This window comes from Capricornis sumatraensis, chromosome 10 (genome assembly GCF_032405125.1).
Source record: "Capricornis sumatraensis isolate serow.1 chromosome 10, serow.2, whole genome shotgun sequence".
Taxonomy (NCBI): domain Eukaryota; kingdom Metazoa; phylum Chordata; class Mammalia; order Artiodactyla; family Bovidae; genus Capricornis; species Capricornis sumatraensis.
This window is the reverse complement of record NC_091078.1, coordinates 78,328,747-78,356,549: the sequence shown is the minus strand read 5'-3', so window position 1 is coordinate 78,356,549 and position 27,803 is coordinate 78,328,747. Positions and strand designations below refer to the sequence as shown.

General features: G+C 41.9%; 1 protein-coding gene across 1 annotated transcript in view; it reads right to left on the bottom strand.

The window, feature by feature from the left end:
* The window catches only part of TAFA4 (TAFA chemokine like family member 4), a 120,103-nt gene extending 95,090 nt beyond the window's left edge, over window positions 1-25,013 (bottom strand). The window contains exon 1 of the mRNA XM_068983114.1: window positions 24,899-25,013. Coding sequence (XP_068839215.1) covers window positions 24,899-25,013 — 115 coding nt within the window. The remainder of the gene's footprint in view (window positions 1-24,898) is intronic.
* Between the last annotated feature and the right edge of the window lie 2,790 nt (window positions 25,014-27,803).

Here is a 27,803-nt window from a genome sequence, read left to right as displayed (position 1 = left end):
ATCCACACTTGCAAAGCACATGGAACAGGGCTTGGAGTGTAGAAAGCTTCAGCAAACGTTAGCTGTTACTTTTATCACTACTCCTAATCATATCCCTGGGCTCAGGAAGTACACAAATAAATAGGGCAAGGTGTCTGTTTCATATTTTAGAACTCATTCACTGATTTAGCAAAGATTTACTGAGCACCTACTATGTACCTGACACTATTCAGGGGATGTAAGTGTGAAAATTCTCTTTTTCATTGAGAGAGAAAAACAAGAACCAGGAGAAAAATGAATGAAGACATACCAGGATATCAGATAACAATGAGTTCCATAAAGAATGCCAAAGCAGAGAAAATGGGGAGAGAGATGGAGCAGAGCGGTAATCCCAGAAGAGATGACATTTAAGCAAAGTTCTCAATGAAATGGGACAGTGAACAGGAAAGAGGGTTCAAGGCAGAGGGAACTCAAGCCCACGATGAGAATGTTCTGTGAGGAAGGGCAAGGGGCCCAGCATAGTTAGAAAAAGTGAGTAAGAAAGAAAAAGACAGGAGATGATGCCAAGGGTGTAGCCAGGGCCCAGACTGAAGACAGCCTTAGAGGTAACAGGAAGGATGACGGCTTTATTCTAAGAATTGCAGGAAGCTGCTGGAGGGTTACATGCTGGGGGTGGGGTAGGGGTGGGGGGATGGGTGTGACATCATCTGCTATGTGGAGAACATGCTAGAATCACATACAGTTTCACTAATTGTCAAAACAATTACATATGTTCGCTAGTTGCTCTTGTGAGCTCTGAGTTGCTTGTTGGCAGGCACTAAGTCTTAAAATTCTTGGACTCTTATACAGTTCACATGGGGCAGGGAACAGATTCATGATAAAAGCCTTGTTTGACTGAAAGAATGATCTTTTCCTCTCAGCTGACACAGTTTAAAAAGAAAAAGTCACCAAGCATCTTGGAGTATGTTTTTTCTCTGTTCTGTTTTTGTGTGTATGTGTGGGGCAGCGGGGCTGGGGTGGGGCGGGGGGGGGTGGGGGCGGGTGGCAGTCATGGGACATGGATTGCCTCCTTTCCTAACCAACATTCAAAGACAGTTGAACAACAATTTCACCTTCACTGAAGTCCATTTTCCAACAACCTCAAGCTTCTCGAACAGTCTTGAAAAACAAGAAACAGTCTACTGAGCTCTCCAAGAATCAATCATAATTTCCCAACACACTATGTCTGTATTTTACTTGTAACCATCTGGACACACTCCAACTCACTCTTGGTTGACACAGAATTCCAATAGCTCTGGTCCCAAACTCCCAACAGAATAAAAATCGTAACAGGGAACAGTGGAGTCCTTAGGGGCCAGAAAACTGACAATAATAAGTAAAAGGTGATTCTATAAAACCTAAGTAAAGACCTTTCCTGGTGGCTCAGTGGTAAGGAATCTATCTGCCAATGCAGGAGACACAGGTTTGATCCCTGGTCTGGGAAGATCCCACATGCCTCAGAGCAACTAAGCCCGTGTACCACAGCTACTGAGCCTATGCTCTAGAGCCCGGGACCCCCAACTACTGAAGCCAATGCTCCCCAATACGAGCAACCACCACAATGAGAAGCCCATACACCCCAACAAGAGAGCTTCCGCTCACTGCAACTAGAGAAAGGCCCGTGCAGCAACAAAGACCCAGTGCAGTCAAAAATAAATAAAATTAAAAGAAAAAAAGCTCAGTAAGAAAGGAAATCTAAATTATAGCTGGGTGCTCTCCCCAAACTCCAAACTAGTTATTTCTAAAGTGGCTGACACCAAAGATTTCAATTATGTTTTGTATCTTTTCATTTACAAGAAAGTAAACAGTAAATTATCATCTAGATGGAGTTCTATGCAAAATGGTTAAAATCAGCAAAGTTTTGCTGTATGACAGAAACAGCTTGATTTACTCTTGCATTTTACTCATAATGGGAAGAAAATTTTATTTCTGTAATGAAGCCCAATAAATTACTAACGTAACAAACTGACAAGCAGGGAAAATAAGTTGCAGAACAATATTGAGAGTATACGTCAGTTAGAATAAAAAAAGAGAAAGAGACTCTATATATACATAGGTAAACAGATACATAAATTCGTTGAAAAAAGAATGAATGACTAAGCAGACACTGATAAATACCAACTCAACATCCCTTTATCCCATTTTTCTTACTGAGAAACATCATTTGTTTTTCCCAAGTGGTTTGTGACAACATTCTGACCATTAAAGATAAGAAGATGTCCCTGGTCTCCGGAAAAGTTAGTTTTCCTAGAAAAAGGACCAGAATCCGCTGTCATGCACCTGTTTCTGTTTGCCCTTTCCTGTTTGTTCTGCCCCAAAGGCACACAGGCTCTCCAGAGCTAGAGCAGCCATCTTGCCACCATGAAAACAAAAGTTGCAAACTAAGGATGGTGAGGCAGAAAGAGAGGAGTCTGGATTTTTGAACAGTTGTGCCTCTCTGGACTATGCATTGCTAGATTCCTTGTTAAGAGGGAGCTGCTAAGTCGCTTCAGTCATGTCTGACTCAGTGCGACTCCATAGACGGCAGCCCACCAGGCTCCCCTGTCCCTGGGATTCTCCAGGCAAGAACACTGGAGTAGGTTACCATTTCCTTCTCCAATGCATGAAAGGGAAAAGTGAAAGTGAAGTCACTCAGTCGTGTCTGACTCTTAGCGACCCCATGGATTGCAGCCTACCAGGCTCCTCCATCCATGGTATTTCCCAGGCAAGAGTACTGGAGTGGGGTGCCATTGCCTTCTTATTACGTTTAGTTGATTACAGGTAGATGACACAATCCTAAAGGATTCATACACCACTCTTACAAAAGTGGTTACCCTGAGGAGAAAACAGTTAAGGGCACAATGGGAGAAGTGGACTGGGAGATGTAAGGCAGCTTTGTCTTCTTAAAGGTTTCAAAATAACAATCTGTATTATTTATGTCGGGGCTTTCCAGGTGGCTCAGTGGTAAACAATCTGCTTGCCAAGCAGGAGACTAGGGTCTGATCCCTGGGTTGGGAAGATCCCCTGGAGAAAGGCATGGCAACCCACTCCAGTATTCTTGCCTGGGAAATGCCATGGACAGAGGAGCCTGGCGGGCTACAGTCCACAGGGTCGCAAAGAGTTGGACACGACTTAGCGACTAAGCAGCAGCAGCATCGTTATTTATGTCATACTTAATTCAAAGATAGATGCCAGACGGTGACTAGACTTAGCATAATGATCACTTCTTAATGTATAAAAATATGGAATCACTGTTGTATATCTGAAACTAATATAGCATTGTAAGCCATCATTTTTCAATAAAAGTAAATAATAATAAAACAGAGGATCATTCTGAGAGTCTATGTGAAAAGAGGCACAGAGGAATAAGGCAGTCTCTTACGGTTACCTCATCCAGCATCCATATCCAGAGCCTGAGATGGTCCCAAGCACACCTAACTTGTCTCACTCCTCTCACAACATTCTCCCAGAGTTTATGAAAACTTCTGTTGACCTGTGGCTTCAACTTATTAGGCAACCTCTTGGGGTACCAGACTTTACTAGCTATGGAGCAGTAAACCTCATATGATTTTCAAATTAACTCCTAAGAATAGTAAGAAGCTTAAGCTGGAAAACAAGACACGGTTCCACTCTCACCCCTAGCACATAACAGTGTGGAGGAAGTCAGCATTCCTATGGATGGAATAAATGATAATTCCACCTCACCCGTTCTCAGGGAGATGCAGGTGAGAACCACAACTCAGAAACGAAACCTATCACTAGTGAAGCACTGGGATACGGAGGGAAGGAAAACCAGTACCATTCCACCCCCAGCTCCACCATCTGCTGGCTATGTGACGTCGGGCCACTCACTGAAGAGGTCTGAGCCTCAGTGCACATGTGAGGAGGTAACAACACAGCCCTCCACGATTGAGGGTGAGTCAAATGGAATGTACACGGGGTAGAGCACTTGGCCCAGTATAATAATTTATAATATTCTAGGTATTAATATTAACTAAACTCATTAGTATGCAATAACATTCTTTCTGAATTAAGCTTACATTCCTGAGCATTCTTATTATCAGCTTCCATGTACCTGTTGTATGTACGAAGTGTGACAATCAGATTCCCTTTCACCATGGCATTCAGTGATGCTCCGTTTTATGCAAATTGTCAAAATATAGGAACATAACCAGTTCTGAAAACTCAAAGATAAATTGGTGGCACAAGTGTTAAATAACACAGCACAGCTAAAGGACAAAGTCCCTCTTAATAAAGAAATATCATAACCTGTTGATTCGTTAAGCACTGTATGCTTACACAGTGTTAGAAGGACAGAAACACAATGCCTGCACTCTACGGTATAAAAGGATCAACAAGAAATAATGGTAGCTAATTAGAACCCACAGATGGAAATCTTTTATCACCCAGATAATGCTCTTAATTATCAAATCACTGAAATTAAAAATGACTTTTACAGACTACTAGGGCTTCCCCGGTAGCTCAACTGGTAAAGAATCTGCCTGCAGATGCGGCAGACGTGAGTTCGATCCCTGGGTTGGGAAGATCCCCTGGAGAAGGGAATGGCTACCCGCTCCAGTATTCTGGCCTGGAGAATTCCATGGACTGTATAGTCCGTGGGGTCACAAAGTCGGAAACGACTGAGCAACTTTCATTTCACTTCACCTTACATACTATGATTGCTTTACTAATTTATCATTATCTAAAATACATTATATAGAAGTGAAATGTAAATTCACATACATATATGTAGCATATAGATACACACACACATACATGTACTATAGTTATGTATTACTAATTTTCTTGAGTGTTAAGAGTTCCAGAGGGGGGGAAAACACTCAGAAATAACACTAAATAGCTCTGGAAGCCAACATCATCTTTTAAAATAAGAAGCGGGTAGAGAAAAACAATAACATCATCTTTTAAAATAAGAAGCAGCTGAAGAAAAACAATATATTAAGCTCTGATTCTACTCAAGAGAGGACATAATGACTAAAGCAGGCCAGTTTATCTCCATCTCCTTCCATCACCCAGTAATTTAAATCTGGTTTCTGATGCCCCATTTGCATATCAAACACCAGCCATCAGCATGAGACACTGTCTCTGAGACTGATCCTGCTTTTCTGCCCCTGTGGACTGTCAGATACTGCTCACTTTATCCATCAGCCTGGAATCATCTCCACCTCCTCAGGTGGATCATGGAAGCCATCACTTAGAGCCATCTGATTCATGTATAAGGAACAAGGCTCACATACATAACAAAAATGCTTTGTGGAAATGCTTGGCATCCTTTATACAATGCACCATCTTCTCAAGTCTCACTGCTTGGCAGAATATCAAGAGCAGGATAATGTCCATCAGCTTTGACAATTTCTCTTTTGTAGTCAAGTTAGAATGGAGTTAATAATACCATCAACCTAGCATACCTGCATTTTAAGAAAAATCACATGAAGCCTGAAAAATATCACTTTTTGCCTTTTTCAACTGATGAGTAATAGAAGAGAAATTATCCTTTTATTTATCAATTAAATTTTCTTTTTCAACCAAACTTTACTTGAAAATATAAGATGAGTTAGCATGAACAAGATACTACTCTAAGTGGTGTGTGTGTTTGTTTATCTGTGTGATAGTGTTGAATGGATACACATCCACACAGACACAAACGGAATACTTGTAGCAATCTTAGGAGGCAGATAAAACTGCGGTCCAATTTAAACAAGAAAACTAGTATTCAGAGAGGTTAAATAACCCCTCTTAAGGTCACACAGCTAAACTGGAAGAAACCAGCACATGTTTCCATGCAATTCTGATCCCAAAACCCAACTCTTAACCACTATGCTATAAAATAACAAAGAGGCTTGGAACCTGAAACACAATCTTCTAGTTATCTTTGTCTTCATTTTGAAACATGGGAGTCAAGGCTCTCAAACTCAATTGCTTATACTTCAGAGTCAAGGGGGTCAACATAAATGAGGGAAGCAGGTGACAAAGAGAATGAAAAATGGCCCATTCTGCTGAGAGCAGCCAGCAGTCAGCTACAGCGAACTGCTACAAAGCAGAGGGGAAAACCTAGTGTTGCCCAAAATCTGGATTTATGTGTGCAACCCTGTGATTTTCAAACAATACAACTGATTTTGAAGATGCTTTTTAAACATCATCGGGGCCAAACAAAACACATCCATGGGCCTAATTTGCCTGTGGGCTGTCACTTGGAGACCCTTGTTTCAAGCCCTAGCAATTTTGGTGAGGGAAAAAAAAATCCATCAAATAACTGGCAATAAATAATAGCAATATTCACATTTCACTGCAGGTGTTTATTTGGCATCCATTTGATTGATTGTTTTTCTTGTTCTTTAGTATTCTTCCCAGCTATAGAAAATTCTTTTATGTTTAAATATTTATTTGACTATGCCAGGTATGAGTTGCAGCATTTGGGATCTAGTTCCCTGATGAGGGATCAAACCTTGGCCTTGTGCCTTTGGAGTCCAGAGTCTTAGCCACTGGACCACTGGGAAGTCCCCAGCATCTGTTGGATTCTCTTTGATTCTGAAAATCTTGAATCCCTGCCTACCCCACCTCACCCCCCTGAGATGTTTAGCTCGACCTGTTTCTTCATTCATGTCTTCCTGCTGCAAAGTTTACCTTTGGTGAGGTAGAAAGTGATCTTGCTGGTTCTATTTATTATTTAACAGAATTCAGTCTCAAAATCCCTGTCATACTGTATAATAAAACAGAGAGCAAAACTTAATCGGCTGTAAGTGTACAGCAGTTAGCATTCACCACAAATACTAATAATATTTCGAGAATGCCATTTCTCTTCCTGGCCTTTTGACCAAGTTAGTTAATGGACTGAGACTTGGGAAATAATGGAAACGATTTAGGCAGAGAACTTCCCAACCATGCATCAACCCTGCATCGTGCTGCATCCGTACAGTGAAAGCTACACACACCAAGTCAGCCCAGCCCACAGCTGTGCCAAGAGCTTAACCACCAGCAAGGACTCTTACGACTCTAACAAAAGGTAGAATGGGAAAGGCTAGAGATCTCTTCAAGAAAATTAGAGATACCAAGGGAACATTTCATGCAAAGATGAGCACAATAAAGGACAGAAATGTTATGGACCTAACAGAAGCAGAAGATATTAAGAAGAGGCAGCAAGATTACACAGAACTATACAAAAAAGCTCATGACTGAGATAACCATGATGCTGTGATTACTCATCTAGAGCCAGATATCCTGAAATGTGAAGTCAAGTGGGCCTTAGAAAGCATCACTACAAACAAAGCTAGTGGAGGTGATGGAATTTCAGTTGAGCTATTTTAAATCCTAAAAGATGATGCTGTGAAAGTGCTGCACTCAATATGCCAGCAAAGCTGGAATATACACCAGTGGCCACAGGAGTGGAAAAGGTCAGTTTTCATTCCAACCCCAAAGAAAGGCAATGCCAAAGAATGTTCAAACTACCACCCAATTCCACTCATCTCACATGCTAGCAAAGTAATTCTCAAAATTCTCCAAACCAGCCTTCAACAGTACGTTGAACGGTGAACGTCCAGATGTTCAAGCTGGGTTTAGAAAAGGCATAGGAACCAGAGATCAAATACCCAACATCCGCTGGATCACTGAAAAAGCAAGAGAGTTCCAGAAAAACAACTATTTCTGCTTTACTGACTACATGAAAGCATTTGACTGTGTGGATCACAACAGACTGTAGAAAATTCTTAAAGAGATGGGAGTACCAGACCACCTGACCTGCCACCTGAGAAATCTGTATGCAGGTCAAGAAGCAACAGTTAGAACTGAACTTGGGAAAATGGACTGGTTCCAAATTGGGAAAGGAGTACGTCAAGGCTGTATATTGTCACCCTGCTTATGTAACTTCTATGCAGAGTACATCATGCGAGATGCCAGGCTGGATGAAGCACAAGCTAGAATCAAGATTGCCAGGAGAAATATCAATAACCTCAGATATACAGCTGATACCACCCTTATGGCAGAAAGTTAAGAAGAACTAAAGAGCCTCTTGATGAAAGTGAAAGAGGAGAGTGAAAAAAGTTGCCTTAAAACTCAACATTCAGAAAACTAAGATCAATGCATCTGGTCCCATCGCTTCATGGCAAACAGATGGGGAAACAGTGCAAACAGTGGCTGACTTGATTTTCTTGGGCTCTAAAATCCCTGCAGATGGTGACTGCAGCTATGAAATTAAAAGATGCTTGCTCCTTGGAAGAAAAGTTTTGGCCAACCTAGACAGTATATTAAAAAGCAGAGACATTACTTTGCCGACAAAGGTCTATCTAGACAAAGCTATGGTTTTTTTCAGTGGTCGTGTATGGATACGAGAGCTGGACTATAAAGAAAGCTGAGCACCGAAGAACTGATGGTTTTGAACTGTGGTGTTGGAGAAGACTCTTGAGAGACCCTTGGACTGCAAGCAGATGCAACCAGTCCATCCCAAGGGAAATCAGTCCTGAATATTCATTGGAAGGACTGATGTTGAAGCTGAAACTCCAATACTTTGGCCACCTGATGTGAAGAACTGACTCATTTGAAAAGACTGCTGCTGGGAAAGGCTGAAGGTGAGAGGAGAAGGGGACAACAGAGGATGAGATGGTTGGATGGACAGAGGAGACTGGTGGGCTACAGTTCATGGGGTCTCAAAGAGTCACAACTTAGCGACAACAACTATTTATGTAGAACGCTTGAATCCTATGATTGCAAAAAAACTTTAAGTCCTCAAGTACTTATGTAGCACTTAGGTCCCTGACCCAAAATTTTAATCATATATACTAATCAATGGGCTAAGACCCTGAAACTCATCAAGCGAGGCACAGATATTATTGTCTACAATCTTTGCCTTCAAATTCCTTCCTTTCAAAGAATATATCTCACACACAGCTTCAGGGACTGCAAAGGAGAGTGGCTGCTGTGGCCAGCCCATCTGTTAGTATTTTGTCATATTATGTATGCACCCTCTTCCCTGGCTACCCAGTAATTCCTCCCACCCATCTGTATATCTCCAAAATTCCAGAACAGTTCCAGACAGAGACATTCACACGGATTATCACCAATGCACTTTCATTGTTGTTTGTTTCTGTTTGGGGATGGTGGAGAGCAAGAACAATCTGTCTGACTAAGCAAATGAAGAATTCACGTAATGGGCATTCACGATGAAATATTCCACAGCACTTGGAATCTTAGTTTGTTCTTCATTCACTCTCAGGAAATAACTCGTGAAAAATCTCTCCCACTTGTATCCCAGAAAGCTAGGATGACAGGCCTTGTGAAATTTTACTTTCGGATAGAAAGTATCCTGTTGCATTCAATATTCACTCACGCTGTTAATTTTTAAATCAGTGTCAGGTACCTTGTGAAACAAAAGTAAGACCCCTGTGCCTACCCTGCTGGAACTCTTGCCTAGAGAGGGAGACACACACAAATCACGCTCATACACAACAATAAAGGCCACAAAGTCAAGTATACCTGTTCAGGGCTTGTGCTGGAACTCACCAAGGAGGAGAAGGCACAGACTCAGAGAGGACCCCACAGCCCTGGAGGTGTTCCAGCACTCACTTCCTCCTCTCTCCACTAAGAGAAAGGGACAGGAAAGGAGTAAAGGGACAAAGGGTTAAATACTTCATCCCACTAGGGCACTATAAGTTATAAAAAAAGTATGGGAGATAACACTAACATGTTAATGGTTAACAATGGTTAATCAGTTAATGATTACTCAAGGAAGCACATTTGCTTAACCACAAAACCAGCAAGGCTTGCTTAGCAACAAAATTCATAAGCAGAAGCATGAGACATGCCCCTAAACAATAAACCAATGGTAGCATGAGACCCACATCCTGCCCAGTGAGCTCAGTAAGTTCATGATTCCCAGGACATGCTTTCTGCACATGAGAAGGGATGCTTTCTGGAAAGGCGACATTTCAAAGTGAAATACCCTCACTGAACAGAGAGACCTGAATTAAGTTTTCCATAGTGTCGTGACAGTCCTGGCTAGACCATAAAAGGACAAGAAGACTCTCCTGCCCAAACGGGTCAAAGAACTGATGATGGAAGTGTGATGTCCATTCTGGGGAGGGAGGTGGGAGGGGGTTCAGGATCGGGAACACGTGTACACCCAGGGCGGGTTCATGTTGATGTATGGCAAAACCAATATAATATTGTAAAGTAAAAAATAATAATAATAAATACTAAAATAAAAATAAAAAATAAAAGAATGAGGAAGAAGGCCATCTTTCCCTCCTCCCCACTTTTCCCTTGATTATAAAACTGTAGCCCACTAAGCTCGTGAGGCATGGCACCCTCTCACCTGCCTGGCTTGTAAGCTTCCCAAGCATCCTATTCTAATAAATCACCTCTTATCTATCACTTTGTCTCTTTCTGTGCTGAGACATAAAGGATGGGAGATTTTCGGAGCCCGTTGAAATGCCACCCAATGGTTTGGAAAAGGGTCACGAGGACTCATCAGCAAACTAAGCCATCTATGACCTGTCATCTGATCTCCCCCACCTGCTAGCGATGCAGACCGACACGGCAGATGTCAGGAATGGAGATTCAATACTGGACACCTGATGCGGGGATGTGGGGAGGGGACTGGTCTGATGACAACTTTGCTGATGCTCCCCCAGAACCAGTCACACATAAGCTCCATGTCCCAGCTCTGCCAGATGGTGCAACTGATTTCACTTCTGCCCGCTGCTGTTCCCTCTCCTCGCTGGCCCAAGGGGAAGCTCACCTCTCTGGACACCTGACATCATGATAGAGCAGCTTCCCACGTGACCAGCGAGTCACTTCCCTGCAGGGGAAAGAGTTCTATGAGGAGGCTGCGAGACGCCTGTGCTCCCTGCCACTCTTACCCACTTAGCCGACTTGTGAAGGGCAGGGAGGCATCTCAGCTGAAACCCACTAGCCACAAATGATGAACTGTAGTTCCTCACAGTCTCATTACACCTCCAAATTTGAAAAATCCTTAGCAGAAGATCATTTAGACACAGGTTTCCCAGCTAAAATGAATAAGACTATTTTGAAAAGTGAAAGTCGCTCAGTCATATCCAAGTCTTTGCAACCCCGTGGACCATACAGTCCATGGTATTCTCCAGGCCAGAATACTGGAGTGGGTAGCCTTTCCCTTCTCCGGGGGATCTGCCCAATCGAGGGATCAAACCCAGATCTCCCACATTGCAGGAGGATTCTTTACTAGCTGAGCCACCACATCCTACTAGTAAGAATAAAGTTCACAATGTATTTCCAATCAGACAGTGGTTGCACTGCTGATAAGTCTTTGATTATGAAAACGTAGACCTGACATAGCATTAATAGGAAGTCAAAGCCCTTTTAAGTCAATTTCTATTTTTTTCATTAGATGCCATCAATGCATGCTTGAAAAGTGAGCTGCACACAGTTGTGGGACATCTATTCAACCTAGTCAGTTACTGGTACTAGGATGAACATAAAGACCCATAAGAATCCAACCCACCTCTAGTGAACAGAGCTACACACTGTGAACAGCAAAGATCATCTAACTTCTGTGTTTAACAGCTGCAGAAACTGAGGCCAAGAGATTAAACTTGTCACGGTCTATACGCCTGGTTACTGCCCAAGTCTGGAAGAAGAGCTGGTCTCCTGGCTTCCAGGATGGCAGTCCTCTTACTGTTAACAGCTTCACAAATGCACTCTGTTTAAAATATCCTTATCTGTAGAGCTGTACTGTTTACCTTATTGGACATCATTATTTTAACTCACTAATTCAGACTAACTAGTGTGGGACTATCAGTCTGGCTTACTAAAATGCCTAAGTCTTTTGAAAATAAATCTATGATTTTATTATTTTCAAGTACTCTCGGCAACTTCACCTAGGTAACAGGAGGAGAATTTACAATGAGCAGTATTTTCTTACCTACTCAAAATGCACTCAAGTACATCATCTACGGAAATTAACTCAAAATGAATCACAGACCTAAACATCAAGACTAAAATTAAACCATTTCATAGAAAGCAAGCTTTGTGACCTTGAGTTAGAAGCAAAAGATATCAAAAGCATGGTAGCTAAAAGAACAAACTGGTAAATGGAATCTCATCAAAACAAAAAACTGCTTTTCAAAAGGAACTGTTAAGGGAATGAACAGACTGGGAGGAAATATTTGCAATTCACTTATCTGATGAAGGAATTGTATTGAGAATATGTAAAGAGCTCTCAAAATTCAATATTAAGAAAATAACCCAACTTTCTAAAACATGGGCAAATGATTTGAATAGACACTTCACAGATATAGAGAAAAGCAAACAAAAAGATTCACAATGTCACCGGTCATAAGGAAAATGCAAATTAAAACCATCATGTGATATCACTACTCACCTAGTAAATGGGCTAAAATTAAAAATACAGACCATGCCAAGTGCTGACAAGAATGTGAAGGAACTAAGACTCTCTTACTCTGCTGGGGAGAGTGTGAGCTGGTACAACCACACCGGAGAACAGTTTGACAGTTTCTTGAAAAGTCAATCATACATCTACCATATGAACCAGCCATTCTGTCCCCTAGGAACTTCCTTAGGAGAAATGCAAGCATATGTTCATGTAAGCACTTGTAAGAAATGTTCCTAACACCGGACACCCTCAAATGTCCACCAACACATGAATGGATAAACAGCGTGTGACACAGGATGGGCTACTATTCAGCAATAAAATGAGCTTCTTCGAGAACAAATGTATGGACACTAACGGGGGAAACAGGGATGTGATGAACTGCGAGATTAGGATTGACGTAAATATACTACTATGTATAAAACAGATAACTAATGAGAACCTACTGTATAGCTCAGGGACCTTTACTCAGCTCTACAGTGGGCTTCCCTGGTGGCTCAGTGGTAAAGAATCCACCTGCCAATGCAGGAGACACAGCTTCGATCCCCAGTCCTACGTGCCATGAAGTAACTAAGCCCATGTGCCATAACTATTGAGCCTCTGCTCTAGAGCCCAGGAGCCACCACTGCTGAAGGCCGTGTGCCCTACAGCCCTTGCTCCCTAACAAGAGAAGCCACCACAGTGAGAAGCCCTGCACTGCAACTAGAGAAAAGACCCCACTCGCTGCAACTAGACAAAAGCCCACGCAGCAAGACCCAGCACAGACAAAGTAAATAAATAAAACTATTTTTTTAATGCTCTGTAGTGACCTAAATGGAAAGGAGATCCAAAATAGAGGGTGTGTGTATATATATGTATATATAGGTGATTCACTTTGCCGTACAGCAGGAAGAAACACAGTATTGTAAAGCAACTATACTCTAATAAAAATGAAGAAAAGAAATGAGCTACTGATGCATATGACACCCCAGATGAACCATACAGCGACTATGAAATAGAAATCAAGCAAAAAAAGAACAGATCCTGTATGGTTTTACTTAAACATGATTTCAGAAAACGGAAACTCATCTACAATGGCAAAAAAGATCAGTGGTTGCCTGGCAATGGTACAGGTAGGGACAAGAGAGATTGATTACAAAGGGGCACAAGAAAATTTTCAGGGATAATGGGTATATTCATTATTTTGATCATCGAGATTGTTTTCATGCGTGTGTGTGTGTATGTGTGTGTACAATTATACCTATGCATTATGTATGCTAAAAGTTACCAAATTGCACACTTACACAAAGTTTACTGCATTCAATTACATCTCAATAAAGCTGTTTAAAAAAATTTAAAAATACATTTAAGTTCCCAATGTAATACCCAACTCTGCACTATTTAATTTAAACTTCATGAAAAAACTTTGAGATAGAGGGTGCAGTCCCATTGCCAGAGAGACTGAATAACTGTTTTTCAATAACACACAGCTAGGGCTTCACAGAGCCAAAGCACAAGCATTTTGATTTCCTGTTAAATAAATGCTTTCAAAGCACTTGATATTTTTTAAAGGTAACTTCAACAGCTCCCACTGTTTACACTATTTATTTGCTTAGCAAATCTCCTTTCATAGACAGAGCATGGGTAAATGTCAACCCCATCATTTCAGGATCATCACAAATTCTAAAATTAATAGGGTTCAATTTAAGGTTTCAGTGACTTAGAGAAACAATCCAGGTTCTGACGTGTCACACAGCCAAGAGTCACCAAGTCAGGCTCATTGGAAACAAACCCAAAATCAGCACAACATACAGTAGAAGAGAGAGGCTCCCACCTGGAGAAATCAAACACCATAATTTTTCTTCTGGAGAATAAACACACACACAGATCTGGCAACTAAAACGCTGAGCTAGCCATTGTGTGGATGTTTCAAATTTCTAGATGTCCACTAACTAGAAAAATATTCAGTATTACTTGCCACTATCTTTCTTTATATACAGTCAGTATTTCCTATTTCAGTAGCTCAAACACACAGAATCTCTCCAAATAGAAGTCACTGATCTCCACTGGCTGGCACTTTGGAAACCGGCTAGATGACTATAGGACATCTGGGGAAGGTCAGGTAGAGAAAACAGCAATAAGTTCATGCCTATATCTCAAATCCAACCAGGCCTTTCCATGGTTCTCTTGAAAGAAATGACTTCCTGGACCACCATGCCTTGCAAATGCTTTCCTAACAGCAAAGCTTAGAACTATGTTTGGCTTGAGGGCAGAAGACACACACCTTTAACTTTGTGCCAAGTTGAAACTGTTCACGTTCCCCTGCCATACACTTGCCTGGATTGCTGGTATTTACTTCTAGCCTTTTAACGAGTAGTTATGTAAGAGTCAGTAACAAACTCTAGAAAGAAGGCCCACTGGTAGAGTCATTCTTCCATTTTATTTCATGCCCGTATTACTTTTCCCTGAAACAAAGTTATCTACTCTTTCCCTTTCTGAATCCCTCACTACCTGTTCCACAACACATTGTGAGTATGCTCAGTCGTGTTCCACTATTTGTGACCTCATGGAGTATATCTCTGTGGGATTTTCCAGGCCAGAATACTGGGGTGGGGTGCCATTTCCTCCTCCAGGGGATCTTCCTGACTCAGGGATTGAACCCATGTCTCCTGCATTGCAGGCAGATTCTTAAGCACTGAGCCACCTGGTCAGACCCTCCCAGCCCAGTTTAAAATGACTGTAGTTTTTATCTGATTTCAGACATTCCCCAAGACATATGCACTGACAGCCCATGGCAGGAGTGGGAAAGTTTTTAACTATTGTACACCCTCTCTTCTCGGAGTGAATTGAAGTTTTAATAGGTTTCTGAACATCCTTTCAACAATATGACTATCACCATATGGGCCACGTTATTTCCAGCATTCACGTTACACCTAGAAAAACATAAAACTTCATTTTTCTTCCCATGCCATCTCTACCGTCCTGATTCTTCTTACCAAATGATTTTGTTTTCCTTATACAAAAGATTCTGGTTTCCTTGGATAAAGCCAACACACAGATGAGATCTCGGGCTTTTTAAACCCCAAAGTGTAGGCTTTGTTTAGGTAAGTTCAAAGGTATGACTTGAAGAAAGAAAAAGCAGCTTTCTTCTCTAGGGTAAAGAGAATCTTTTGCCTAACTACCCAGAGAACTCTTCAAAGGCCTTGGGTTGCCTCTTCTGCCTCAAAGGCACAAAAATGCATCAGAAAAAAAAAGCCTGCTCTGTCACCTTCAGGGGCTCACAAGCTTATTTAAGGACCTGAAATTCTTTACTCCCCTCTCTGTGAAACACCCCTTCCTCCCCACAAAAAACAATGTGAAGCATGCTCATTTGTCAGATATTTTGCCAAGCTGACCTTGTCTGTGGCACTGGGACTTGAACTTGCAGCTGAGATGAGAAGTCAAATGTTAACACCTCATATAATTGGTTCCTTTTTCTTATGAACACTGAGATTAAGATGAGCCCATCAAATGGCACTGGACAAAAATAATGAAGGGTCCAAGGGAAGTCAGTGGAATCCCTCACTCTACGAGCTCTTAGCATCCAGAAACAGTCATGCCAGTGCAAAATGACCAAATATCCTCACAGTCCTTCCAAAGAAGTGAAGATGGAGGTCATCGCTACAGGGAGCAAACAGACCTCTCTTCAAGCCTGATCGTGTGTAGTGAGCCGAAAATGGAGACTCATCACCACTGCGATCAAACTGTAGCATGACAAGAGCTTGAGTCAAACTTCTGATTTTTTTTCTTCTGAATGAGTGGTTCTGATACTCACCAGGAATATAGTTGCCTGGGCTCCACCGTGCAAGATTCAGATATAGCTGTGGTGGAGCCGCTCTGTTTTTTCATGTAAAAGCTCCCCAGAGAAATCAAGTAAGCATCATCACATGGAAACCCTCTGTACTACCAAAACGTGGGCTTTGGGGCCATTCCAGAGCCTTTTTCTGGTTTATAAAATAGAGGATATTCCTGTGGAGTTGCCTACATAGAAATATACCCATACAGTTAAAGAAGTAACCATTCACTGGGGGCAGGGCAGGAAGATGAAAAAGTTACAGAAGAAACCATATTAAATCTATATTGTTGGACTTCACTCCAGTGGATAAATACCTGTTAATGGTCAAATAACTTCCAGGGACTAACTTTAAGACTTAACGGTTGAAGCCATCACACACACATACACAGACACACACACACACACACACACACACACACACAGATACACACATACTATCCTGCCATTCTTCTTTTCCTAAAAAAAAAAAACACTCTTGCAAGGAATGATCGTATAAGCAGTTCATCAGGAAATGCAGCCATCTTTTCCACACTTTATGAAGGCTACACACCCCACTTACCTGGTACTTAACCTAAATTTAGAAGCAGTCATTCAAGAAAAAAATAAAGAACTAAAACTAAAAACTTAAAAAGAAATTCAGTGAACAAAAGGGAGATACAACACTGTGCCCTAGGATTGACCCATGAAAATACAAATAACTCATAATTCTAATCTTTCAGAAAGTAATGCTAAGACTCAATTCATTCTCCTGCACTAAGCAGATTACACTGGCCTCTGGCTGCGTGTAGCTACTGAGTGCTCAGAATGTGGCTTGGGCCACAGGTTGAAATAATCATATTTCAATGTATTAGATTAAATAAAATATATTACTGCTTCATGTGTTTCTTTTTACTTTTTAAATGTGGTTATATAGAACATTTAAAATTACATACGTGCCTCTCCTATTTCTACTAGACAACATCTGCATCAGGCTAGAATACTGTTTCTTCCTGTTTAGCTCTTCTAAGCCCTGCCTGCCCCCTCGTGTCAGAACTCTGGCAATGCAGACTAATTATTTTTCAAAACTATCTGTATGATCTTTGAAAGAAATGTCTTAGAGTAAATGAGGGCTAAAGTAGTCATTCCAATCAAAATCATTAGCAGGGTTCCTATAAAATTTCAGCTGTTTTAGGGGACAGAAACATGAGCTTAAATTTAGGTGCAGTTACTTTGCAAACAATTTAACCAAAGCTGAAAACAACACAAGGCACCCAAGTCCAACATTCATATTCTGCGATCATCCTGTATCACAGAGAAAACAGAACATCTAAACTTCCATAAATGTAAACATCACAGAACCTCTATAAAATGGAATGCCCTCATAAGGAGAAGGCAGTTTTCAATAAACATGACCAACATTTATTGAACATTCACAGCACAAACACAATTCTTAGCACTTTCCAAGACAGGAACTGACTCCTGTTTACAACTCCTTAAAGATGACTTTTACTGTTTATTATCTCCACTTTCCAGAAGAGACTGAGTCCCAAAGAGATTCTGTAACCAGCTCAAATATGAAAGGAGAGCAGTAGCTAACCTGAACCCTGCTACTTGCTGCAGTAAGAAGAAACCCCTTGCCTCTGGCTGAGGATCTCTCATCTTCCACCAGCATCCAGGAAACCAACAGGCTGCCCTGTGATCTCACAAGGAAGGTTAAGCCTCAGACTTGTGACAGTTCTTGACACAGCTCCCCATCAGTGAGGTGCCTCCCTCTACAGAAGACCTGGCTGAAGACTAGAAGGTAAAAGGACTCTCAGCGCGCCCTGGGGTTGCCCTGTCCCCAACGTGGTGAAAGAAATTCCTTTCCTCTTTTCTTAAGGTTGAGTGAAACACCAGTCTTCATAAAGACATTCTCTTCATTACAGTCAGCTCTTTAGAACAATGAAAAACAAGCATTTTCTCTTGTACACAATACAGCTTCAAACATTATGTCACTGACTATATCCCCCACCCATACGGAGCCCTCAATTATTCCTTGAAGGTTTCCAGACTCCTGCTTATTCTAAATGCCTCTAAACAGGAAGACAGCTACCATTTACTGAGTGTTGACTATGTACTAATCCTTTCACTTACTTTTTTATTGAGTACATCATTCTATTTTTACAGATAATGAAGCAAGTTCAGAGAGGTTAAGTGACTTGGACAAGGTCACACAGCTGGGAAGTGGCAGAACCAGGACTATGCTTTACTGAAGATCAGCTTGTGCTCTGCTGCCTCAATTCTCAGTTGTGCGCCCGTTTCTCGGGGCCTTAACACCTGGGCACAATGTATTAAACAGGAGACTTTACACCAAAACAGAGTATACTGAACAGCAGCTAGGCACCATGGCATCTGCAGGAATTAAATGTGACCAAAGTCATTCATATTTAAAGCTGTCTGGAGAAATGGGACTATTAAAATGAACCTGCAAACCAGCAGCACCCAAGTTTCCAACTCTCTCAGCTACCTGGGAAAAGTAGCTATGATTCTGTCTTCAAAGGGGAAATTTAAAGTGTCTAAATATTCATTCTTAGGCTCGTTTGTGAAGGACAGGGAAGCCTGGCATGCTGCAGTCCATGGAGTCGCAAAGAGACAGACACGACTGAGCGACTGAACAGCAACAAAATATACCCAGGGATAAATCTCCAGGATGCAGGATGTTTTGTGTCCCAAACTCATCACGTGAACCTCGAATGAAACTCACAAACATCCCCTAAGCGGTTAATTTCAAATGACTGAAGTCTGTGAAACTGTCAGCATCTTTCCACAGCATTACACGTGCTGCCCTCTTGTGGGGAAATGTACAGCGGCGGGGAAAGGCTGGGGCACAGGGAACAAAAGGACAAACTGCTCCTTGAAGAAACAAGAGAGTTAACTCTGGCTTCCTTTTAAAAGAATGTAACCTACCAATTGGCCCCAGGCACGTTTTCTGTGGTTCGGGGATACAGACGCCCACACGGTCTCCTCCGTTGTTAAGTCGTGTCTGCCTCTTCGCGACCCCAAGGCCTCCTACTCAATCACTGTGTCAGGTAGAAGTTTAAAAAACAACAAAGGTGGCCGTTTGTGTTTTCTAATTCCTTAAAAATACTGCCTCTGTACTCTAGCGGAAGATGATCAATGCCTTAAAGAAAGATTCCCACTCCCTGTTCCGCGAAAATTCGGTGCATTTTTGTTTTCTAACATTTGAAGTAAAGTGAACTTCGGCCCACACCTAACACCCAATCTGATCAGCCCAAATCAGGGATGGGGTCCTACCTTCTTCCCCTCTGGCTCTGTCTTAGAGGGATGAGTGGAGATGGGATTGGAAAATATCTCCTTGTTTATACACAACCTTCAGCAAGTTGTTCTAATCTGAGCCATTAAAAGCATCCAATAAACTTCCAACTAGGGTTTCCTAGGGCCACCGTTTCTTTAATTGGCCAGCACAAACCACAAAGCTCTTGGGACGGTGTCAGGAGTCCTTTTGGACACAGTACACTGTCTTTTGCAGTTAACTCTCTACAGCTTGCTCCCACTCTCAGGCTGTTTCAGATACACCCAAAGACCTGACCAGAGTTTCTCAAGTCTGACCCTTGACTTTGTCATCAGGTGAGCACAATTCTGGGAAGAAAATCCATGTGGCCACTGCAAGGTCATTAGAGACATTTACAACACCTGCCTCCCATTGCCATTTCCCTCCCCATCTCTCTCTCTCTCTCTCATACACTAGAATACACGGCCTCGCTAGAACCTGGGCAAAGAAAAAGCAGGAAGAAACAAGGAAATGATAGTCCAGGTACTTTGTGTCTAGGGATAGATAGACCCTGTGCCCCCTACAGAGGAAGCTCAGACTCCACCACTGGACCACCAGGAAACCCCCTACACTACTGAAATCTTAATGTGGCTGTCAGAGGATGCAGGACACTCACCAAAAACCATCATCTCCTCTCGGACCTGGGTCCCAGCTAGGGTATGTTTCCCAGCAGCCCCTGCAGCAAGGTGTGGCCATGGGCACTCAGCTGTAGCCAATGGCAAGAGAGGACAGGTCAAGGGATACTGCCAGCTTCTAACCCGGTTCATCATCACCTCCCAGGTGTACCCTCCCCACCCATTCCCCTTCTAGCTGGCTGAAGAGGGCTCCAGAACAACCTTCAAGGACACAGGCTGAGAAGAGTATAGCTTCCATGCCCTGTGATTCCAAAAAGGCCACAGTAGAGGACAGCCAGTTGACATGTTACCTACCCAGCACTCGTGAGCAAGAAATACAACTTCTTTTGTTTAAGCCATTTGGTCTATGTGTAACAGGAATTAGCCCACTCTCACTAAATCATTTGCTGTGTGTGTGCTCAGAAGTTTAGTCGTGTCCAGCTCTTTGCAACCCCATGGAATGTATCCTGACAGGCTCCTCTGTCTGTGGGATTCTCCAGGTAAGAATACTGGAGTGGGTTGCCATGCCTTTCTCCAAGGGATCTTCCTGACCCAGCGATCAAACCTGCGTCTTCTGCATCTCCCGCACTGACAGGTGGATTCTTTTACCAACAACGCCACCTGGGAAGCCCCACTAATACATTTACGTGCACTTGAATTCAACAATTCCACTACTAGAGATTCATCTGAAGTCAGGACATATATTTGGGAAATACAACAGGCAACAAGCTAAATGTCCACCAAAACTGGGAGTGATCAAATAAATGAGAGCACATCTGTACAACAGAGAGTGATATAAATCTGCATGCACTCAAACGAAGACTCTTTAAACTCTACTGTTAAATGGGGAAAAAAAATCAAGGTACACAACAGTATAGAGTGAGATATCTGTGCATACGCACGTACTAGTATACACATTCCTTTTTCTGGAAGGATAGGTGTGTACATACATAAAAACTGTAAAATAATATAGAAAATATAGATGACTATATAAAACACTATCTAGAAAGATACATGAAATTGTCAACTTGAGTGGCCCAGGGGACACCTAGATATCTGCCAAAACATGACCCCTGAATATGTCTGTGAAGGTGTTCCTGGAAGAAGTTAGCATTTGAACTAGGGGGCTGAGTGAAGCTGATGGCCCATTGCGGGTGGGCCTCATCCAAGCGCTTGAGGACTTGAAAAGAAGAAAAAAGCAGAAGGTGGAATGTGTTCCTTCCCTGACTGCTGGGCTGGGACACTGACTGTCTCCTGCCCTCTGTGCTCCTGGGCCACAGGCCTTCGGAAGGCTGGAATGTACACTGTGCATATGTAGGGTTTCCCTGGTGATTCGGTGGTAAAAGAATCTGGCTGCCAAACAGGAGATGTGGGTTTGATCTCTGAGTGGGGAAGATCCCCTGGAGAATGAAATGGCAATCCACTCCAGAATTCCTGCCTGGGAAATCCCATGGGCAGAGGAGCCTGGCAGGCTACAGTCAATAGACACAGCTGAGCAACTAAACAACAACAATATGTGTGTATATATATATCTTATTGGTTCTGTTTCTCCGGAGAACCCTAATAATCAACAAAAAGTTAACAGGATATATTTTCAACCTGCCTGTTACTGTCTGGAATTTTTAGAACCAGCAGAAAATTACATAACTGATTCCATGGTGACAAATAGGCAAAATCAGCCTATTAATAAATATTCATTTAGCACCCATTATCTTCCAGGCATCAAGGACACAGCTTAAGAAACCCATGAGGGAATAAGACTTCACAGTAGGATTCAGGAGCCTTCAACTGTAGTTAAACAAAGGGTATGGGCAGATCACAGGGACTTTGCCAGTGTGCTTCCGGACCACCGCAATTAAAAGAATATCACGATAACTCAAGACACGTGAGTTTTTTGGTTCTGCATATAAAAGTTATGTTACTGTAGTCTAGTAAGTGTGCAAAAGCATTATGTCTAAAATAGAATTCACGTCCCTTAATTTTAAAATACTTCATTGCTACAAACGCTAACCATTATCTGCTGCTCCTGCTGCTAAGTCGCTTCAGTCATGTCCGACTCTGTGCGACCCCATAGACGGCAGCCCACCAGGCTCCCCCGTCCCTGGGATTCTCCAGGCAAGAACACTGGAGTGGGTTGCTATTTCCTTCTCCAATGCATGAAAGTGAAAAGTGAAAGGGAAGTCACTCAGTCGTGTCCGACTAGTAGCTACCCCAGGACTGCAGCCTACCAGGCTCCTCTGTCCATGGGATTTTCCAGGCAAAAGTACTGGAGTGGGGTGCCATTGCCTTCTCCAAACCATTATCTGAGCCTTCATCAAGTCATAAGCTTTTTGCAGTGGTCACATCAAAGATCATGGGTCAGACAGCATAACAAATAAATAATGGAAAAGCTTGAAATAGTGTAAGGATTACCAAACTATGACACAGACCCACAAAGAGAGCAAACGCAGTTGGGAATAAATGGAGCCAATAGACCTACTGGATGAAGGGTTGCCACAAACATTTGATTTGTTAAAAAAAAAAAAAAAAAAAGCAGTAAAGTACAAGAAAGAAGCCAAGAGCAAACTAAACAAAGCACATCTGTACTTCTGCAAAGATGATTCTTCATATACAGCCTGCGGCCCCAGGGAGAGAACAGAGCTCCCCGTGGGCAGGAGCCATCCTGACTACTTTGATGGTTACTGAGATGAGGGGTGAGACGTATATATGGAATCTAGAAAGATGGCACTGATGAACCTAAGCACGGCAGCCAAGGCAATACAGACATGGAGACGTGTGGACACAGTGGGGGAAGGAGAAGGTGGATGAATTGAGAGTATAGCATGGAAAGATACACATTACCATATGTAAAATAGATAGCCAGTGGTCATTTGTTGTATGACACAAGAAGCTCAACTTGATGCTTTGTGACAACCTAGAGGGGTGGGATGGAGTGGAAGGTGGGAGGGAGGTTCAAGAAGGAAGGGACGTACGTATACCTATGGCTGCTTCGTATTGATGTGTGGTAGAAACCAATACAACATTGCAAAGCAATTATCCTCCAATTAAAAATTAATTAATTAATTTAAAAAGATGAGGGATGACAGGTACTTAAATTCCAAAAACAAAATCAGGAAGAATACCCCAAAAGTCAAAGAGAAACCAAAAACCAAGAATCCAAATAAAATCACTGAAAGAAATCGATGATGAAAATTTCATTTCTTGGGCAAAACTTTCGAAGGCTTTGCTCAGACTTCTTACCTTCCCTGTTACAGTTGAGTCTTGGCTTATAGGGAAAATACTGCATCTCTTGTGTTCACGATTCTAATCTTAACTTAGATTTAATTCAGATTTTTTTTTTTTTTTTTTTGCTCACGTATAACACACTTTATTACCAAACTGCACCTTCACTTTCACACAGATACCCTATGGTCTCACCTTTTCCAAATTTAAAACGTTATGGTATGGAATGAGGATTGCCAACAAAGATGAAGAATTGAAGGGTCAGTCATGGCCCCTGTTTCCCTCAGGTTTAATCACTGTTGATCACAATCTCAAACCCAGTTTTGAGAAGTCTGGAATGTGCCGGTGCTAACCCGCCCCAATGAAATGTTCTGCTTCTGAACTATACTGACTCTCTACCTGCAACCCAAGAAAAGAGATGTGTATTAAACAGGTAAGACTGATGACTTCAAATACCCTATTCCTGAGAGTAAGCTCACCCAAAGATACACAGCACAATAACCAACTAGCCCTGGGCACTTTCACAGCAGTCAAATGGTATCGATTTTACACTGATTTATTAAAATTGCAATCATTATTTTCCTTGTCTTCTTGAAACTGTTGCTTAAGGAAAATTGAATTGTGAGAGAGTTTAAAAACTTCAGCCTAAATTTAAGTCTTAGTCCTAAATTATCAGAATAACTACCAGGAAAACTTGACCTGCTGTATATCTGAGAATAAGGCTATGCGACCAGCACACTTTCTTAGACACAAACTTTACAATTCTGACACATACACGGCTTAGGGTTCAAGCTTCACTGTTTCACCAAAAACTCAGAGCATGCCTGGCACTGCCACACCTCCAATTACTGAAGCATAGACAGTAAATTAATTGTTTAGCAACAAGTTTGCTGACAAATATCAATTATTCAGGAAAACACAATTCACTGGGGAGTTTTCAAATCTGTAACACTTTAAATGTAGATGTTAAAGGGAAAGGTGAAGACAAATACACAATACACACCGAGATACTTAACTAATTATTTTGATCTGTCTTTAGAAATAAGCAAAGGACAGACATGGGTCTCACTACAAAGTATCAGAATGCTTCTCTAAGACTTCACACACTTTCTATTTTAGGTCCTGTGCAAAAGTTACCACCACATTTTTTTTCCTTTCTTTCTTCTTTTTAAATCATTCACCATCTTTTCCTAAAAGAACCATATTATGTGCAAACTGCCTTCAGTGTTCATTCAAGTTTATCAAAAAAGATGTTCTGCCTTCAAAGGAAGCTGGAATATATAAGCACAAAATGCTGCTGGGTTTCCAGGATTCTCGAGAAAAATCACTTCCAAAGAATGGAAGTGTACTCAGGAAAGGAAAACCTGGAGAAATCTTAAAAAGATATCTGGAAGCATCAAACCATCAAACTGCTTTACCCTGCTGTATTTCATGCTTCCTCTGATTATTTACACACCATCCAAGGCTCCTGTCAATTACCTGTGCCTAAAATGTGGGCTTTGACGTTTCAAACGGTTTTATTAATTGATCTCAGTGGCGCATGACAAGTTTAAAGGGCTTACCTGTGTGTCCCCGGAGGTGCTGGCTGGAGGCGGACATGAGCTTACAGCACACCATCAACACGTAGGCCAGAAAGAGCCAGTTAGACAGCAAGACGGATCTGGCACAGGCTCTCATCCTGGAGGGAAAGCAGGATGCAGGTCAGCGATGGGTGGCTGGTGAGAGACTCTGAGCAAACACCGTCCTTAGACGGCACGGAGAGCAGAGGAAGATGTTGCGCAATGCACCTCTACCCTACCTCACCAAAGAGACTACAGGCCAAGTGAACCTTACATGCACTGTGCATTCACTTAGTTTTCAATACACACCTTTTATAATTAAAAGTTTTTCAAGTTAACTGCATGCCTCAGTGAGAAGTCTATTTATGAACCCCTAGAGCGTAGCCTGAGTGGTTCTGATAGAACATGGGGGCTATATACTACTTTATACCACAAAATTTAAAAAGCAACATACTTTAAGCAGGATTCAAATAAAAGATATGTGGTTTCTGCATGTGAAAGAAACCACAGAAATTCACACACCAGGCCTGAGAACTTTCCCCTGGTTTCTCTGACTGCATATTAATGCCTTTTGGCCTAGAATACTGGCTGCATAGTGTATTAATCCAATCTCAGAGTTTGATGAGAACATGGGCAACTACAGATAAATATATAAACAACTTCATATAGATATCAATAGATAAATGGATAAAGATAAAACATTATTCAGCAATGAGAATGAAGGAAATCTTGCCATAAACAAAATTTTAGATGGACCTTGAAGGCATTACTGCTAAGTGAAATAAGTCAGATCAAGACAAATACTGCATAATCTCACTTTTATGTAGAATCTAAAAAAGACAAATTCTGAGAAACAGATTTAGTAGCACAGTGGTCACCAAGGGTTGAGGGTGAGGGAACTGGGGAGGTATTAGTCAATGGTCAAATCTCCCAGTGACATAATTAATAAGTTTGGGGATCTAATGTTCAGCATGGTTATTACAGCTAATCTAGTAACACTGTCCCATATACTTGAACGTTCTAAGAGGGTAGATCTTAAATGCTCTTATCACAAGAAAGAAAACAGTACCTATGCAACAGTAAGAAGGTGGTAGCTGATACTATGGTGGGAATCACTTTGCAGTTGATAAACATACTGGATCAATACAATGCACACCTCAAACATACACAGTGTTATGAATCAATTACATCTCAATAAAAACTGGGAAAATATATTTCACTTCATATGAATGGACAGTATCCAAACAGTTGCTCAAAGACAATTCGGTTTGCAAATGCGGCTGTGTGGTCTATTCTGAAACACTTCCCTTTCCAAAAAAAAGTAAATAAAAAGAAAATAGCTAATATGCGTTCTACTTCCTTCCCTAACTTTCTGCCTTTTTTGATCTCAGGTAGCACTAGATTAACTTTTGTTTGCTCTTTTTTTAATTAACTTTTTCAAGTGGAAGTCCAAGCTCTGGGCATTTGGAACTCCAGTAACACTGGGTTCTGCCTGGCTTCAAGGATAATAGATCCACCACAGAGGATCAAAGGAACTCCCTTTTCATATACAAGATATACGTATAAACACTCATGGGCAAATGATAAAGACATGGCCTGTGGATTCCTGTTTGAGTAACAATACAGGCAAAGCTTCTGAGGAAATCCTGAAGAAAGGGCCTAACAAGCCTATGACTGCCAACCCCACGGGGTCTCAACAAGAACCCTGACTCCATGCTCAAGAGGAAGCACAGCCTTGGGGACCCGGTGGCCACACCACACTCCTAGGAGCAGGCACTGGCCTCTCACAAAGTAGTTACATAGATCTTGTTGAAAGATCTTGTATTGCCACTGATTTGAGACTCAGTACGACTCTGAAACAGCCGCAGTAACACAAGATTCTAAGATTATCTTTGAAGACCGTGGTGGTAAAAGGGACTTGAGTCAAGTCCCTTTTTGATGTCAAGCTTTGAAGCTTGACATCATTTTGCCCTTGGCCTTGGAAATTCCAAGCGCTTGAAACTGACAGAAATACTAGCCTCGGCTTTGAAAGACCTGCATGCACCTTAATTTTGCAAAGCATGTCCTCCGTCTCCCCCACCTCAGCCTCCATGTACGGTGGGTAGAAACCCTGGGATCAGCTCAAAAGGTGGCAAAGAATATGCGCGAGTCTATGTGAGCTTGAGGTGCTGGTATGTAATTACATTTTCACTTCAGGAAATTGATTATTAATTTATTACTCAACAGGGAAAGCATGGAGGTTCCGAATTCTATATATGCTGAGTTTTTTAATGAGGTGCTCTGTCCCACCTCCCCTATTTTAAAATTCCAGTTGTCAACTCCAATATCCATTATTGATCTAATTGTTACAAAGGCTTATCCCTCTTACCCAAGGGTCAAATTTCAAATATCTCCCAATAAAAGTGTAGGCTGGCTGGGCCCAAGGCGCTGGAGAGCAATAGGGAAGCTAGAGTCCTTTCTAGGGGCAGCTGCTCCAAGGGAACAACAGCTATGATTCCCTAGAGAAATGCCTGTGGCTAGGTAGGCAGCTATTTCGTAATGATTCTTCATGTCATTCAATAATCCAGAGCCCCAGTAAAAAGATATCTCACCTACTACACTTACTGTGGTGACTCAGACAGTAAAGAATCTGCCTGCAATGCAGGAGACCCAGATTTGACCCCTGGGTTGGGAAGATCCACTTGAGAAGGGCATGGCAACCTATTCCAGCATTTTCTTGCCTGGAGAATTCCACAGAGGAGCCTGGTGGGCTACAGTCCATGGGGTCACAAAGAATAGGACACAAATGAGTGACTAACACTTTCACGTTTCACCTTCATACCTACTGTGATGCTTCAATTTCTCCTACATTGAGCATTTTTGTCCAAATGTAAAACAGAATTAGTTTATCTTAAACATATCACCTTTG